The 11,911-nt window shown below is 35.7% G+C and overlaps 7 protein-coding genes across 7 annotated transcripts; 6 read left to right on the top strand and 1 right to left on the bottom strand.

The window, feature by feature from the left end:
- Window positions 1–333: 333 nt before the first annotated feature.
- Window positions 334–1,326, top strand: BX664DRAFT_320089 (ENTH-domain-containing protein). The gene is made up of 5 exons (XM_051543063.1): window positions 334–412; window positions 541–557; window positions 657–776; window positions 856–937; window positions 1,048–1,326. The coding sequence occupies exons 1-5, from the start codon at window positions 377–379 to the stop codon at window positions 1,228–1,230; spliced, it is 438 nt and encodes a 145-aa protein (XP_051404557.1). The 5' UTR covers window positions 334–376; the 3' UTR covers window positions 1,231–1,326.
- Window positions 1,308–2,874, top strand: BX664DRAFT_10688 (uncharacterized protein). Its single transcript, XM_051539684.1, has 2 exons — window positions 1,308–1,994; window positions 2,102–2,874. Exons 1-2 carry the CDS (start codon window positions 1,421–1,423, stop codon window positions 2,698–2,700), a joined length of 1,173 nt encoding a protein of 390 aa, XP_051404556.1. The 5' UTR covers window positions 1,308–1,420; the 3' UTR covers window positions 2,701–2,874.
- A 149-nt stretch (window positions 2,875–3,023) lies between these two features.
- BX664DRAFT_320082 (guanine deaminase) lies at window positions 3,024–4,633 on the top strand. Its single transcript, XM_051543062.1, has 3 exons — window positions 3,024–3,243; window positions 3,355–3,411; window positions 3,499–4,633. Exons 1-3 carry the CDS (start codon window positions 3,070–3,072, stop codon window positions 4,606–4,608), a joined length of 1,341 nt encoding a protein of 446 aa, XP_051404555.1. The 5' UTR covers window positions 3,024–3,069; the 3' UTR covers window positions 4,609–4,633.
- Window positions 4,634–5,049: 416 nt separating this feature from the next.
- On the top strand, window positions 5,050–6,924 carry BX664DRAFT_320081 (uncharacterized protein). Its single transcript, XM_051543061.1, has one exon. The coding sequence runs from the start codon at window positions 5,185–5,187 to the stop codon at window positions 6,901–6,903; it is 1,719 nt and encodes a 572-aa protein (XP_051404554.1). The 5' UTR covers window positions 5,050–5,184; the 3' UTR covers window positions 6,904–6,924.
- Window positions 6,925–7,277: 353 nt separating this feature from the next.
- Window positions 7,278–7,634, top strand: BX664DRAFT_367811 (uncharacterized protein; the record flags this gene model as incomplete). The annotated part of the gene is made up of 1 exon (XM_051548578.1): window positions 7,278–7,634. One exon carries the CDS (start codon window positions 7,278–7,280, stop codon window positions 7,632–7,634), a length of 357 nt encoding a protein of 118 aa, XP_051404553.1.
- Window positions 7,635–7,961: 327 nt separating this feature from the next.
- Window positions 7,962–10,283, top strand: BX664DRAFT_320078 (uncharacterized protein). The gene has a single exon (XM_051543060.1). The coding sequence runs from the start codon at window positions 8,013–8,015 to the stop codon at window positions 10,245–10,247; it is 2,235 nt and encodes a 744-aa protein (XP_051404552.1). The 5' UTR covers window positions 7,962–8,012; the 3' UTR covers window positions 10,248–10,283.
- A 199-nt stretch (window positions 10,284–10,482) lies between these two features.
- On the bottom strand, window positions 10,483–11,910 carry BX664DRAFT_320077 (uncharacterized protein). Its single transcript, XM_051543059.1, has 4 exons — window positions 11,768–11,910; window positions 11,174–11,637; window positions 10,972–11,050; window positions 10,483–10,845 (listed from the first exon to the last, which is right to left on the bottom strand). The coding sequence occupies exons 1-4, from the start codon at window positions 11,886–11,888 to the stop codon at window positions 10,535–10,537; spliced, it is 975 nt and encodes a 324-aa protein (XP_051404551.1). The 5' UTR covers window positions 11,889–11,910; the 3' UTR covers window positions 10,483–10,534.
- Between the last annotated feature and the right edge of the window lies 1 nt (window position 11,911).

Here is an 11,911-nt window from a genome sequence, read left to right as displayed (position 1 = left end):
TGAATGATTAATGACTGCTTATTGTGGATGATGTTGATGATAATCATTGATGAATGAACTACATGACATTTATTCTCGGGAGAAAGAAACAAAAAAAAAAAAAAAAGAAAGGAGGAGATGAAAAAAATGCGATGACAGCGTGCTAGTTGTCGTCAATGCATAAACATCAAAAAAAATATATGGGGAATAAGGTGTAACAATCAGAAAACTGATAATTTCATAGTCCGAGTGAGACTTTAGGCTTTGTGTTTGTGGCTCAGGTCAAAAAAAAAAAAAAAGACTAAGAAATAAAATTTGTTCTTTCTTTTCTTTATTCTTTTCTTTCTTTCTTTATTCACCTTCTTTTTAAAAAAAAAGTTTTACTTTTCTATTCATCATGACTACTAATAATAACAAGGATTATCAAGTCAAGGTATTAAATTAAAAAAAAAAAGAAAAGAATCTAAAAGATAGAAAAGATATAATTTATTGGGAAAGGTTATTCTATTTATATCTGACATTGCATAACAAAACTGACGGATGCTTTTTATATCATCTTAGGGTGTCTTTAACAAGATGTAAGAGAATAAATAAATAAATAAGTAAAAAGTATCTAATGTTACTTTTGACTCACCTGTCATATTTTTTTTTAAAAAAAAAAAATCATATCGAAACAGGAAGCAAGCTGTTCATTATTATAATGAGATGGAATCCAAAGTTTTGCAAGCTACAAATATGGATGCATGGGGTGCTCCTTCTTCTCTTATGCGAAGTCTTGCTCAAGGTACTATGGAATCGTAAGTTCATCATCTTGCATAATCATGTTTTTTTTTTCTCTCTCTTTTCTGAATAACTTGTTTTTTTTTTTCCTTTTAGTGAAAAGTTGAATATTATCATGCCGGCTTTATATCGCAGATTAACAGTGAAGGAATCAAAACAATGGTTACAAGTTTACAAAGTAAGAAGAAAAAGGGAAAAGTTTTTTTTGGGATTAACTAAAATTAGTAACTCGGCTTTGATGCAACTTCTTTTTCTTTTTCTTCTTTTTTTTTATTTTGATACTTATAGGGTTTGGTGTTGTTGGAATATTTACTGAAGTACGGTGATGATCAAGTCCTTAGTTATGCACAATCCCATCAAGACGTTTTGAATTCTTTAAAGACTTTTGAATATATCGACGAAAAGGGACAAGATAAAGGTGTGAATGGTATGTTTCATCCTAAAGAAAAAAAGAACAAGTGGCTCGGATGAGTAAAACTCAAAACATAATATGGTGTAACCTGACTACGATATACTGATGGTTTGTTTCTTTCTGATATTTTTAGTTCGTATTCGATCCAAAACAGTAGATGATTTGGTCCATGATCCTGAAGAAATCAATCGTATTCGACAAAATGGTCGACTTTCTCAAGATCGATTTATTGGTGTTAGCTCGGATGATATGATTGACAACAACTCGGCTATGGTATCGAAAAAGGAAGATCAAGAAAAGGAAGAAAAGGCTATAAATTCCAGTCCTATCCCACCTCATTCTAAGCAATTACCTCCTGTCAATCAACAACAACAACAACAACAACAACAACAACAACCATCTTCCAAAGAACAACAGACTAATGACTTGTCAACTGACGATATGGATAATGTTATCTTTAGAGAAGATTTTCTTGATCCTTTGGAAGAAGATAATCATGCTATGGTATTCTCTCCTACTGGTGGAAAAGGAAAGATGGCTCCCCTTACTTCGGATGCTTTGGATGATGATCATGATGAACAGCAACACAAATCAACTCAGGACACCAAAAAGAAATCTCGTTTTAGCTTTGCAGGTGTATTCTCAAGAACAAAACGACAATCTACTGTTACTGATGCATCCTCAGAAGGCAAATCGCAACATGATGACTCTGTTACACCATCAGATGTGACCATATCTGCCTGTGAAAAAGAAATTCAACAAACCAAATCCAATGTGGATAATGATGAAGACGGCTGGGGTGACTTTACTTCTCCTAATCAAGGCAAGTGATATATACAAAAAAAAGGAATAACAGTTAGTGACCTTTTTCTCATACACCTTCCCTTTTTTTTCCTTTTTTTTTTTTTTTTTTTTTAGATGAACTTGTAGATCAGCCTGAAGCTAACGTTACAGGAGGTACTTCTAATCATCAAGAGGAACTTTCAATTGGACAACAACAGCAACAACAAGAGGATGACCTTCTCGATTTGGATTGTGATGTGATGACAGCTTCCACAGCAAGAACAAGTGTAGACAATAATGAATTGTTACTACTGGATTTGGATACGCCATCTTTCAACACTTTCACTATTCAGGACAACAGTAACAATATCATCACGCAGCAATACAACCAATACCCTGTCACCAATATCATGACTTCAAATACAATTCAAAAAAGTCATTATGGATATCAATCATCATATCCATCCCAACCTACCATACCCACATTGATGAGAAACAATAGCAATAGTTACGCCTCCGACATTTCTTCACCTACTATGAATACACCAACTTCTCCTTTTGATTTTGATCCTTTAGGATTAGGCAAGAATGAATATCCACAAAGCAATATCAATCAAAACAAGATGACAACTACTAGTCCACAACAACTTACTCAACCTTGGTACCCATGGATGGCAACAAACAATACCTCTTATCAATATCATCAGGAACAAAAACCTCTTACGGTGGATGATTTATTATCTTGAAATCACTCTGTCTTTTCTTTTTTTTTTTTTTTTTTTTTTTACCCCATTAGCCATATCTATTTATTTTCTTTATCTTTTTATACTTTTGTTTCATATCTGTTTCTATATGTGTTTATATATATTCCTATATTTATCTCAATCCATCAATAAAATACCTGCTTTTGTCATATGTCCAATTATTGAATGTGTATTTTGAAAATACTAGAAGATTGAGCCAATCAAAGACTTACTTGATCCACCAGCGCCATTTGAAAAGTAGCTTCTCCCCTTTTTACCCTCAAAATTTCATTTGTCTTAAAAGTTTTGATATACCGTTTTTCTTTCTTTCTCTTCTTCTTTTTTTTTTCTTACTTATTATTTATTCTCCTTATGTCAGGTGTTCAAGTTTATTATGGTACTCTGGTTCATTCCCTCTCCTTGAAAGAATTGGAAACTATTGAACAAGGTGTGATTGTAGTAGAAGACGGTATAATCACTCAAGTTGAACGCAATGTTAAGGACGTTGATACCTTTTTAACCACGTTGAACTTGACTAACTACAAGGTAAGAACAAATATATATATAATAGAAGGGAAATTTATATACGTGTTGATTATCTGAAAAAAAAACAAAGGCGACCTCATACATTATTTTTTTTTTTTTTTGGTGACTTAGTTACATCGTCTAGAACCGAAACAATTCCTTTTGCCAGGTTTGGTAGATACTCATGCTGTAAGTTCAATCTTTTCTCTCTCTTTCTCTCTCTCTCACTTGACATGAAGAATAAGTTAAATTAACCTATCTTGAATTTTATAATAGCATGCTCCGCAATACGTGTTTTCAGGATCAGGAATGGACTTACAGTTATTGGAATGGCTCAACAAACATGTATTCCCTTGTGAATCTGCTTTCAAGAATGTCCAACATGCAGAAGAAGCATATACCAAGGTTGTTTCTCGCTTTTTGAAGAATGGTACGACAACATGTAGCTGGTTTGCCACTATTCATCTGGCGGCGTGTCAAAGGTTAGTGGATGTGGTGGAAAAGCTTGGACAACGGGCATATATAGGCAAAGTCAACATGGATCAGAATAGTCCTGATTACTATATTGAAACGACACAAGATAGTTTGGATAATACCAAGGCATTTATTGAATACACTCAGCAAAAGAAAAACAAGTTGGTGACACCAGTGATTACGCCACGATTCGCAATTGCATGCTCTTCAACTTTGATGAAAGGTCTCAGTGCTCTGGCCAAGGAATACAACGTACCCATACAAACACATTTGTGCGAGAATCCCGATGAAATCAGTTTTACGCGCTCTCTGTTTCCTGATTCATCTTCTTACACCGCCATCTATGATGATCATGGACTTCTAGGCCCCAACTCATATATGGCTCATTGTGTACATATGACCGACAGCGAAATTGACCTTCTTGCTTCAACGAATACGGGGATTGCTCATTGTGCCAACTCCAATTTTAGTTTACACAGTGGATTATGTGATGTGCGACGGTTTATGTCTAAGGGAGTGAAGGTAGGTCTTGGTACAGATGTTGCTGGTGGATTTGCACCTTCTATCATCGATGCTATGCGGTCCAGCTTCTTTGCCTCCAAGACAATCAAGTTTTTACAACGTGATCAGTATAACAACAACAACTATGACTATTTACAGCCTGCTGAATTAATCTACTTGGCTACTTTGGGTGGTGCTCATGTCCTGGGTTTACAAGATACTATTGGTAGTTTTGTCCCTGGAAAAGCATTTGATGCTCTTTGGATTGATCCTGCTACATCACAAGGTACCGTCGATCTTATGGGCCAAGAAGATTTATCACAAATCGTGGAGAAGTTCTTGTATACTGGTTCCGATCGCAATATTTTACATGTATATGTTAATGGTCGACGTGTCTCTGGTTCTGCTTGACGATAATGGTGTTTTTTTTTTTTTTAGTGATTCGATTATATTATTATTATTATTATTATTATTGAATTTATTAGATGCTCTTTGATTAACATAGATTATAGATGTCTTCATTAGAGTTTTGTTTATATTATATTGTTTTTGTTTTTATTGATGAAAAGTCAAATAAAGTAGTGCACTCTGTTTATTTATTTATTTTTTCTTTCTATCTTATCTTTTGAAGCTTTGATGGACTCTTTTTTTTTATCAGATGAGTTAAAAAAAGTCAATTTGGTAGATTTAAGTGAAATATGCAGAATATTTTCTGGATGATGAATCAGTCATAAGAACAAATGTCATTGCTTTTTTGTTTTTTGTTTTTTTTTTTTCTACTTTGTTTCGAGGTAGTCAGGGCTTATAATGACTGATCAGGCACAGAACTCTGTCTTCATGTCAGATGCTTTTTTTTTTTTTTGAAAATGCTTTGAAATTGAATCTCCACCATTTCTACTTTTTTTTTCCACATTATTTTTTTTTTCTTCTTCTTACCACGGAAAGTAAGACTTTTTTTTTTATTATCATTATTACCCTGACGATATCATGGAACTTGAAGAAGATCATATCGAAGATACCCACTCACCACTTGCTATTCATTTCCGATTATTATACAACTGGACTCAAGGACTAGACCAAGATCCATTACTTCAACATAAAGTGAACATGTATGCAGCCTTCCAAGTCGAATTGAATCAGATACCCATTTATCGTCTTGTAGATCACTCTTTAGCCATGATAGGTTTACAAACCAATCAACAGTTTACCGGTGAACACTGGGTGTCAGCAGGCCAACTATGGAAAGCATGTGGATTAACTTTAACAGAGGGACTCTTTCTTTTCCAACTATCAAACGCACAATATCAACTGGATTTCCTGGAACCACCTCATCATCGATCGTTTCCTTTTCAAGATGTATGGGTCACATTGACAATGGCACGATCCATGGCAACTACTCTAGGTGTCATGTCCTCCTTGGCCTGGTTTCTCGATGTTCCCACCTTATCGCAAGTATACTCCTCCGACCATCCAGAAAGACAAGAAATGGTACACAACTGGCGTATCATTGGTATTCCGTATACATCTTACTCGACACGTGCTTTGTTGGATTATCCGTTGAAAGGACCTGAAGAATTGGATATCATGACACTACACCATCATCATCAACAACAACAACAATATGAACAACAAAAGCCTTGGCGTACAACAACACAAACTACTCGGTATCAGTATCAACCAGGGATTGTGATGAAGGATCGTGCTGAAACAGGATTGGTGCGTTGGCAAGTCTGGGCATATGAACATTTCTTGACTTCAAATAAAGATGATGCTTTGGGTAACTATCACCATTACAATGACGGAAAAATATCAACGACTGGGAAATCAAGTAGTCAAAGCGTAGGTAGTGGAAATCAACAACGAAGGCGACCATGGAAATCTGATTACGGGAACAAAGATCGACGACGATGGCGGAACAGCATAGGCAATGATGCGATAATGATGGATGATGAAGATGATACGCTTTTTGATAACAAGGGGACTACAACAACAAAACAGATAAATGATAGTGACGACGACAATCTATTACCAACAAATGCTGTATGGGACGTTCTTCAAGGATTACTCTGTGATGTTCAATCATTGAAACGGCTACAAGAGCAACGTCAACAACATCATATGGATGACAATACAACAACTACGGCCGAACAATCACTCCGTGGATCACGTTTGTTCTCTGACAGTATGATGATTGGAAACATGCCTTTGAAATCAGACTTTTTACACCAATCAGCTTCATTACAACATATCTATCTGTCTGTGATGATGGAGAAAATCTATAATGCAATGGATCAATTATATACAACAACAAGAAAATCATCCCAAGGTGACTTGGTAATACCATCATCAGCACCTATAGCAACGACGACTTTACAACGACCAACAACAACAAGTGTTTCTACAACAACTGTGAGCGATCGGACAAACAACAACCAACGACTCATCCCACAACATACAAGTCAATTAGATCCTCATATGATGCTACATGATCGAATGGATCTACTGGAACAAGAACTGTATAGAGTAAAAAAGAAAGCCAAGAAGAAGATGGATGAAGCCGATTTGAAATGGATGGAGTTACAACACCAATGGATTACACTGGACAATTGGAAACGTGCCTTGGAAACTCGTCGGAAAACGGAACGTGCTTGGATGTTGTTGATTATTCTTTTACTTTGTTTTGTACTTTGGATATTTCTCTACTAGTTAGTTTTTTTTTTTTTTCTTTAATCAATAAAAAACAGTGTGATTGGTCTATTTGTTTAATTTAGGTTCAATGGTCTTTGGATGGTTGATTTTATCAGTTCAACATTAAAAAAAAAAAAAAAAAGGTTATTATTGGAAGATAATGAACTGGGTGAGCGTTATGTGATGATGATGGATCTTTCTAAACTATAGTGCGTACCGGCATGTGTGTCAATAAGTTTATTGTTTTGTTGTCATTTTTCTCCTTGCAGCAGTGCTTTTGTTCATTGTAATAGAAAGTATATAAAGGATTTTATAACTGATCAAGCTATTCTCTTTTTTCTTTTTTAGATTATTATATTCATACGCTTTATATATATATTTTATTCTGGAGCATGATCTACCATTGCATCCATCGATTACTCCTACTGATTGTAGTGATGACAAATGTTTATGCTGTCACTGTGTCCCAAAAGTCATCAACAACTATGAACGCTACTGATCACGCTACCATCACTACCAATATCACTCTGATTGCTACTGTTACTACGGATGGTCCTTCTAGTGAGCAGCAACAAGTTACTGCTACATCTATTCCAACTTCATCAATGAGTCAGACCAGTGATGACATGGATCATTATACATGCTTGCTCCCTATGCAACCTTGCGTAGAACATCATCATTGTTGTTCTGGTTCCTGCCATACATTTCCTGAACCTCGAAGTGATGGCAACTTTACTGCTTGCCTTTGAAATAGAGAAACATTGAATCATCCAAAAAAAAAAAAAAAAAAAAAAGAAGTATATTTGTAATAAAGAAAATAATCATCTCATTTTTTACAAATTCAAGAGGAATATGATATTGAAAGAACATTTTTAAAACAATTGATTACGATCTTGTATTGAAAATATAATTCTATTATAAAAGAAAGAGAATATGATATGTGGAAAGCATACAGTACCCAAAATGGAGAATGAAACCCTTTTTGGCCAAAGAAAAGAAAAATAAAAAAAAATAAAAAAGCTGTGCTTAAATTTTTTTTTTTTTTTTGAAAGTATTTTGTGGGTCAATTTTCTAATCTTTTTTGTTTCTTTATCTTACTTTATTTTCTATATATATATAAACTTCTTATGTTACACGCTATTGCTCTATATGACTGTGTAGCTGATGACGAAGGGGAACTTACTTTTTCTGAAGGAACAAGATTTGTGGATGTAGTAGATTCTAATGAAGGTGGTTGGCTAGAAGGTCGAATTGAAGGTACCTCTCAACGTGGACTTTTTCCCAACAATTATGTCGATGTCTTTACAGTCCCTTCTTCTTCTTCTTCTTCTTCTCCTCCTCCTCCTCCTCCTTCTTCTTCTTCTTCTTCTGTAGCGGCAAAACCTATTCCGAAAGTATCTAATTCTGAAGCTAGTCAAAGTAACAGTGTTTCTCCTCCAAGTTCTAGTATCTCTTCTTCTTGGTCTGTTATTCCCAATGCTCCTGCTACTACTGCTATTTCTTCTAATACCAACTCAAATGCAAAATTAGACAACAATAATCAATCGAAATCTGGACAAGTAGATGCTTTTGACGCGGCCATGTATACAACACCATCCTCGAAATACAGTGATATTACTTCGACTATTATGAACAAACGAACAGTATCAAGATCCAACATGACCCCAACGACATTTGCAACTACTTTGGAAACTGTGAAGCCATCCACCAATTATTCCAATACACACTCATCACCAAAATTATCCGAGAAGAAAAATGATCTTGTCTTTCCTACTCTCCGACCAGTACAACAACATTCACCATATACTAGGATACGGTCATTCTCCGCATCATCTTCAACTTTGTCACCAGTTCAATCGCCTCTCGACTTGAATGATTCAGCAAATACAACAGTCAAACCCTCATTCATACGACAAGAAACATCTAAATTCCAATCAGATTCATCTTGGCGTCAACAACCAGGCTCAGCATTTCCCACTCTTCGACAAACCCCAGTAGGCAACAACAACAACAAAACGGAAACGAACAATGATGAAGATGATATAGAAGAAGAAGATGGTTATCAACTTATCAAGCCATCCCAAATACGTAAGCGCCAAGTATATCAAGACAATAAAGGGAATCATGTCAACAAGTCACCAACGATACCAATAACAACACTATCATCGTCATCATCTTCTCGGAAACCATCATCAACAGCTAGTACACGTTTGGATGCTCTACCATCGACAAATACATTGGCTAGACTTCCATCTCGACCTGTATCTACTGCGAACCGACGATCGAAATCAAAATCTTCCTTTTCGCCAAGTTCAACAAGTAGCAACACCAATGATCCTGTTATCGTTAACAAACCAGCACCCACTTTGAAGCCAAAACCAGCGCAATTGAACAATATATCAAAACCATCCGTGGATTCAACATCGAAACCTATCATCACCACCAAAGAACGAAGTGCATCCAATCCTCCTCCAATCCAGCCAAAAACTTTTATGAATGAAGTATATCGCCCAAAGAAACCAAATTTGGATACCAAACCAGCATTACAAATCCCAGTACGACCAGCAGTGATACTATCCAAACCTATTAATCATATGGACAATACCATGGCAACAGCAACATCATCATCATCATCATCATCACCATCATCATCTTCAACATCAGCAGTGATAGGAAGGAAAGGAACAGCAGGAGGAGTGGCATTACCAGGATTGGGTAAAAAAGCATCAGCACCAACATTACCAGCACGACCACCAGCTGTGAACTCATTATCTTCTGCGACAACAGAGACGTTATCAACCATGGGATCGACTAAAGACGATGATACCAATCTGAAACCTTCTCAACTTTTGATGCAACGAGCAAGATCATCGACCAATCCAGGTTTTACGACAAGACCGATGATCGATATATCAACGACGACAAATACCAGTAAAACAACAAAAACTTCAACTAGATCATGTGAAGGGACACCAACCGATGGAGCTATACGATCACCACCACCACCTCCTTCATTATCAACACCCATTGTTAAACAAACGCCACCACCACCTCCTCCTCCTTCACGTATTTATAATCATCATGGCAACCATGTGGGAGGATCTCGAAGAAGATACGATGAATTATTTGATTTGATTCAAGATGATGGATATGTGGATGGAATGACAACTCGGACAATCTGGAGCAAAAGTCGACTCTCTAACGACATTCTTGCAGAGATTTGGCAACATTGTGATCAGCAAAAATCAGGGTTATTAGATAGACAACGATTTATTGATGGGATGACTCGTATTGATGCTTATTTGATGAAAAACACCCTTGCTTCGTCGGCTACTACTTCTCCTCAGACAACACCTTCTTGAACTTTTGGATTATATCATCATTAATAGTAGTACAAGTAGTTAGTTTTTTTTTTTTTTTTTTTTTTTTTTTTTATTATTATTATTATTATTCTTTTTTTTTTTTTTTGTATATGTGATACAACAAATAAAACTTGGGACGTTTGTACATGATGCCAAAAGACATATAATATATTCAAATGGAAGAAGAATTTGATAATAAAGGAAAAATAAAATATTTATTTATAAAAAAAAAAATCATGAGAGTAATAAAAGAGTATCATCATAAGATGATGGAATGAACTATATATCTAATGTCGATGGATACTACGTAAAGAATAGGACCACTGGATCAATCTATTGAAGGTTGCTTCTAATCGTTCCGGCGAATAGGGTCCATCCATGGAATCAAAAATGGGTCGTTCCTTCAACACTCGTTCGCTCCATGCTTGATGTCGTTCACACACATGTGCTGTATTGATAGTAGGAGGCATCCAAGGAGTTTCCTGCACCAATTTCTCCACACGGTCCACAAAATGTTCTAAATCCTGAATACGTTGGTATATATTTGATTGTTCACCAGTTGACTTGTCTTGATCATTTTCGATATTACTAGATCGTTCTTTATCATTTTCCATTAAAATTGAAAAAAGAAGGAAAAAAAATATATGAGTGAAAAAAGTATTCATGTGGCTATCAAGATGTTGTCTTTCTATTGACCAACAACATATTTTTTTATTTTCTTTACCTTGGGAAACGTCTTGACGAAGACTAGATGGACTACACTGTTCGTGTTCCTGCTTTTGTTGAATTTGATCTTCCAGCATCTAATAATAAAAAAAAAAAAAAGAAAAGAAAAGAAACCATCAGAATCGATAAAGGAATATATCATCAAGTACATCCTAATTCTCTTTATTCTTTTTTTTTCTATATTTTTACTATGATTCTACCTGTATACGAGAATGAAAAACTTCTTCCATACGAAGACATCGAGTTTCCATTATATCCATCACAGATCTATTTGCTTTACTGTCGTTTTCGTGTTGTGATGGCACAAGAGCATGACGATCAAATAGGTCTGCAAATGATTGTTCAAGCCGTTGGCGTGTTGTCGAGGAATAATCATCAAAAAGATTCACTGAAGCTTCCTCATCCGTTGAATGGTGGCGATGAGAAGAAATTCTACTAGAGGTAGTGAGTAGAGGATTCGGTCGAGAAGAGAGAGCAGAGTTATCTACATCTGGTATTGAGGTATCTTGTAGTAATTCTTGTTCCAAATCATTGTATGGAAATGACCGGCTGGAGGAGGACGCGACAGATCTAGTTGCTGAGGTATGCTGTTGTATAGTTGGGCTCAGTATATAGGAAGGGTGATGTATCCCAGTGACATGAGATGAATTACGTGAAGAATGGCCTACGGGTGTAGTAATAGAAATGAAACAAAATAGATTAGTAACGATATATGAAGCAGCAAAAAGGGAGACAAGTAAGAGGGGAGGGGAAAACAAAAAGATGAAAAACGTGTACAAAGGAGACTTACAAACCTAGTGAAGACCGTGAACTGGAAATAGAGGACACTGTAGAAGAATCAAGTTTCTTTATAAAAGTTGGATGATTAATACTTGCAGCATAACTATCATCGTCGTCGATATCGGATATCGTCATTGAAAGAGACGGAAAAAAAAAAA

This window comes from Halteromyces radiatus (genome assembly GCF_025201355.1).
Source record: "Halteromyces radiatus strain CBS 162.75 chromosome Unknown BX664scaffold_1, whole genome shotgun sequence".
In the NCBI taxonomy this organism is placed as follows: domain Eukaryota; kingdom Fungi; phylum Mucoromycota; class Mucoromycetes; order Mucorales; family Cunninghamellaceae; genus Halteromyces; species Halteromyces radiatus.
The sequence above is the reverse complement of the archived record's forward strand: the minus strand, read 5'-3'. Positions and strand labels throughout refer to the sequence as shown.

Excerpts from the sequence above, each read along its gene's own strand:
- BX664DRAFT_320078 (XM_051543060.1), top strand. The coding sequence starts at position 8,013 with ATGTTACACGCTATTGCTCTATATGACTGTGTAGCTGATGACGAAGGG.
- BX664DRAFT_320082 (XM_051543062.1), top strand. The coding sequence starts at position 3,070 with ATGTCAGGTGTTCAAGTTTATTATGGTACTCTGGTTCATTCCCTCTCC. Across the intron at positions 3,244-3,354 it reads TGAACTTGACTAACTACAAG|TTACATCGTCTAGAACCGAA; the intron begins GTAAGAACAAAT and ends TTGGTGACTTAG. Across the intron at positions 3,412-3,498 it reads GTTTGGTAGATACTCATGCT|CATGCTCCGCAATACGTGTT; the intron begins GTAAGTTCAATC and ends ATTTTATAATAG.
- BX664DRAFT_320081 (XM_051543061.1), top strand. The coding sequence starts at position 5,185 with ATGGAACTTGAAGAAGATCATATCGAAGATACCCACTCACCACTTGCT.
- BX664DRAFT_320077 (XM_051543059.1), bottom strand. The coding sequence starts at position 11,888 with ATGACGATATCCGATATCGACGACGATGATAGTTATGCTGCAAGTATT. Across the intron at positions 11,638-11,767 it reads CAGTTCACGGTCTTCACTAG|GCCATTCTTCACGTAATTCA; the intron begins GTTTGTAAGTCT and ends CTACACCCGTAG. Across the intron at positions 11,051-11,173 it reads TTTTTCATTCTCGTATACAG|ATGCTGGAAGATCAAATTCA; the intron begins GTAGAATCATAG and ends TTTTATTATTAG.
- BX664DRAFT_10688 (XM_051539684.1), top strand. The coding sequence starts at position 1,421 with ATGATTGACAACAACTCGGCTATGGTATCGAAAAAGGAAGATCAAGAA. Across the intron at positions 1,995-2,101 it reads CTTTACTTCTCCTAATCAAG|ATCAGCCTGAAGCTAACGTT; the intron begins GCAAGTGATATA and ends ATGAACTTGTAG.
- BX664DRAFT_320089 (XM_051543063.1), top strand. The coding sequence starts at position 377 with ATGACTACTAATAATAACAAGGATTATCAAGTCAAG. Across the intron at positions 777-855 it reads GCTCAAGGTACTATGGAATC|TGAAAAGTTGAATATTATCA; the intron begins GTAAGTTCATCA and ends TTTTCCTTTTAG. Across the intron at positions 938-1,047 it reads AATGGTTACAAGTTTACAAA|GGTTTGGTGTTGTTGGAATA; the intron begins GTAAGAAGAAAA and ends TGATACTTATAG.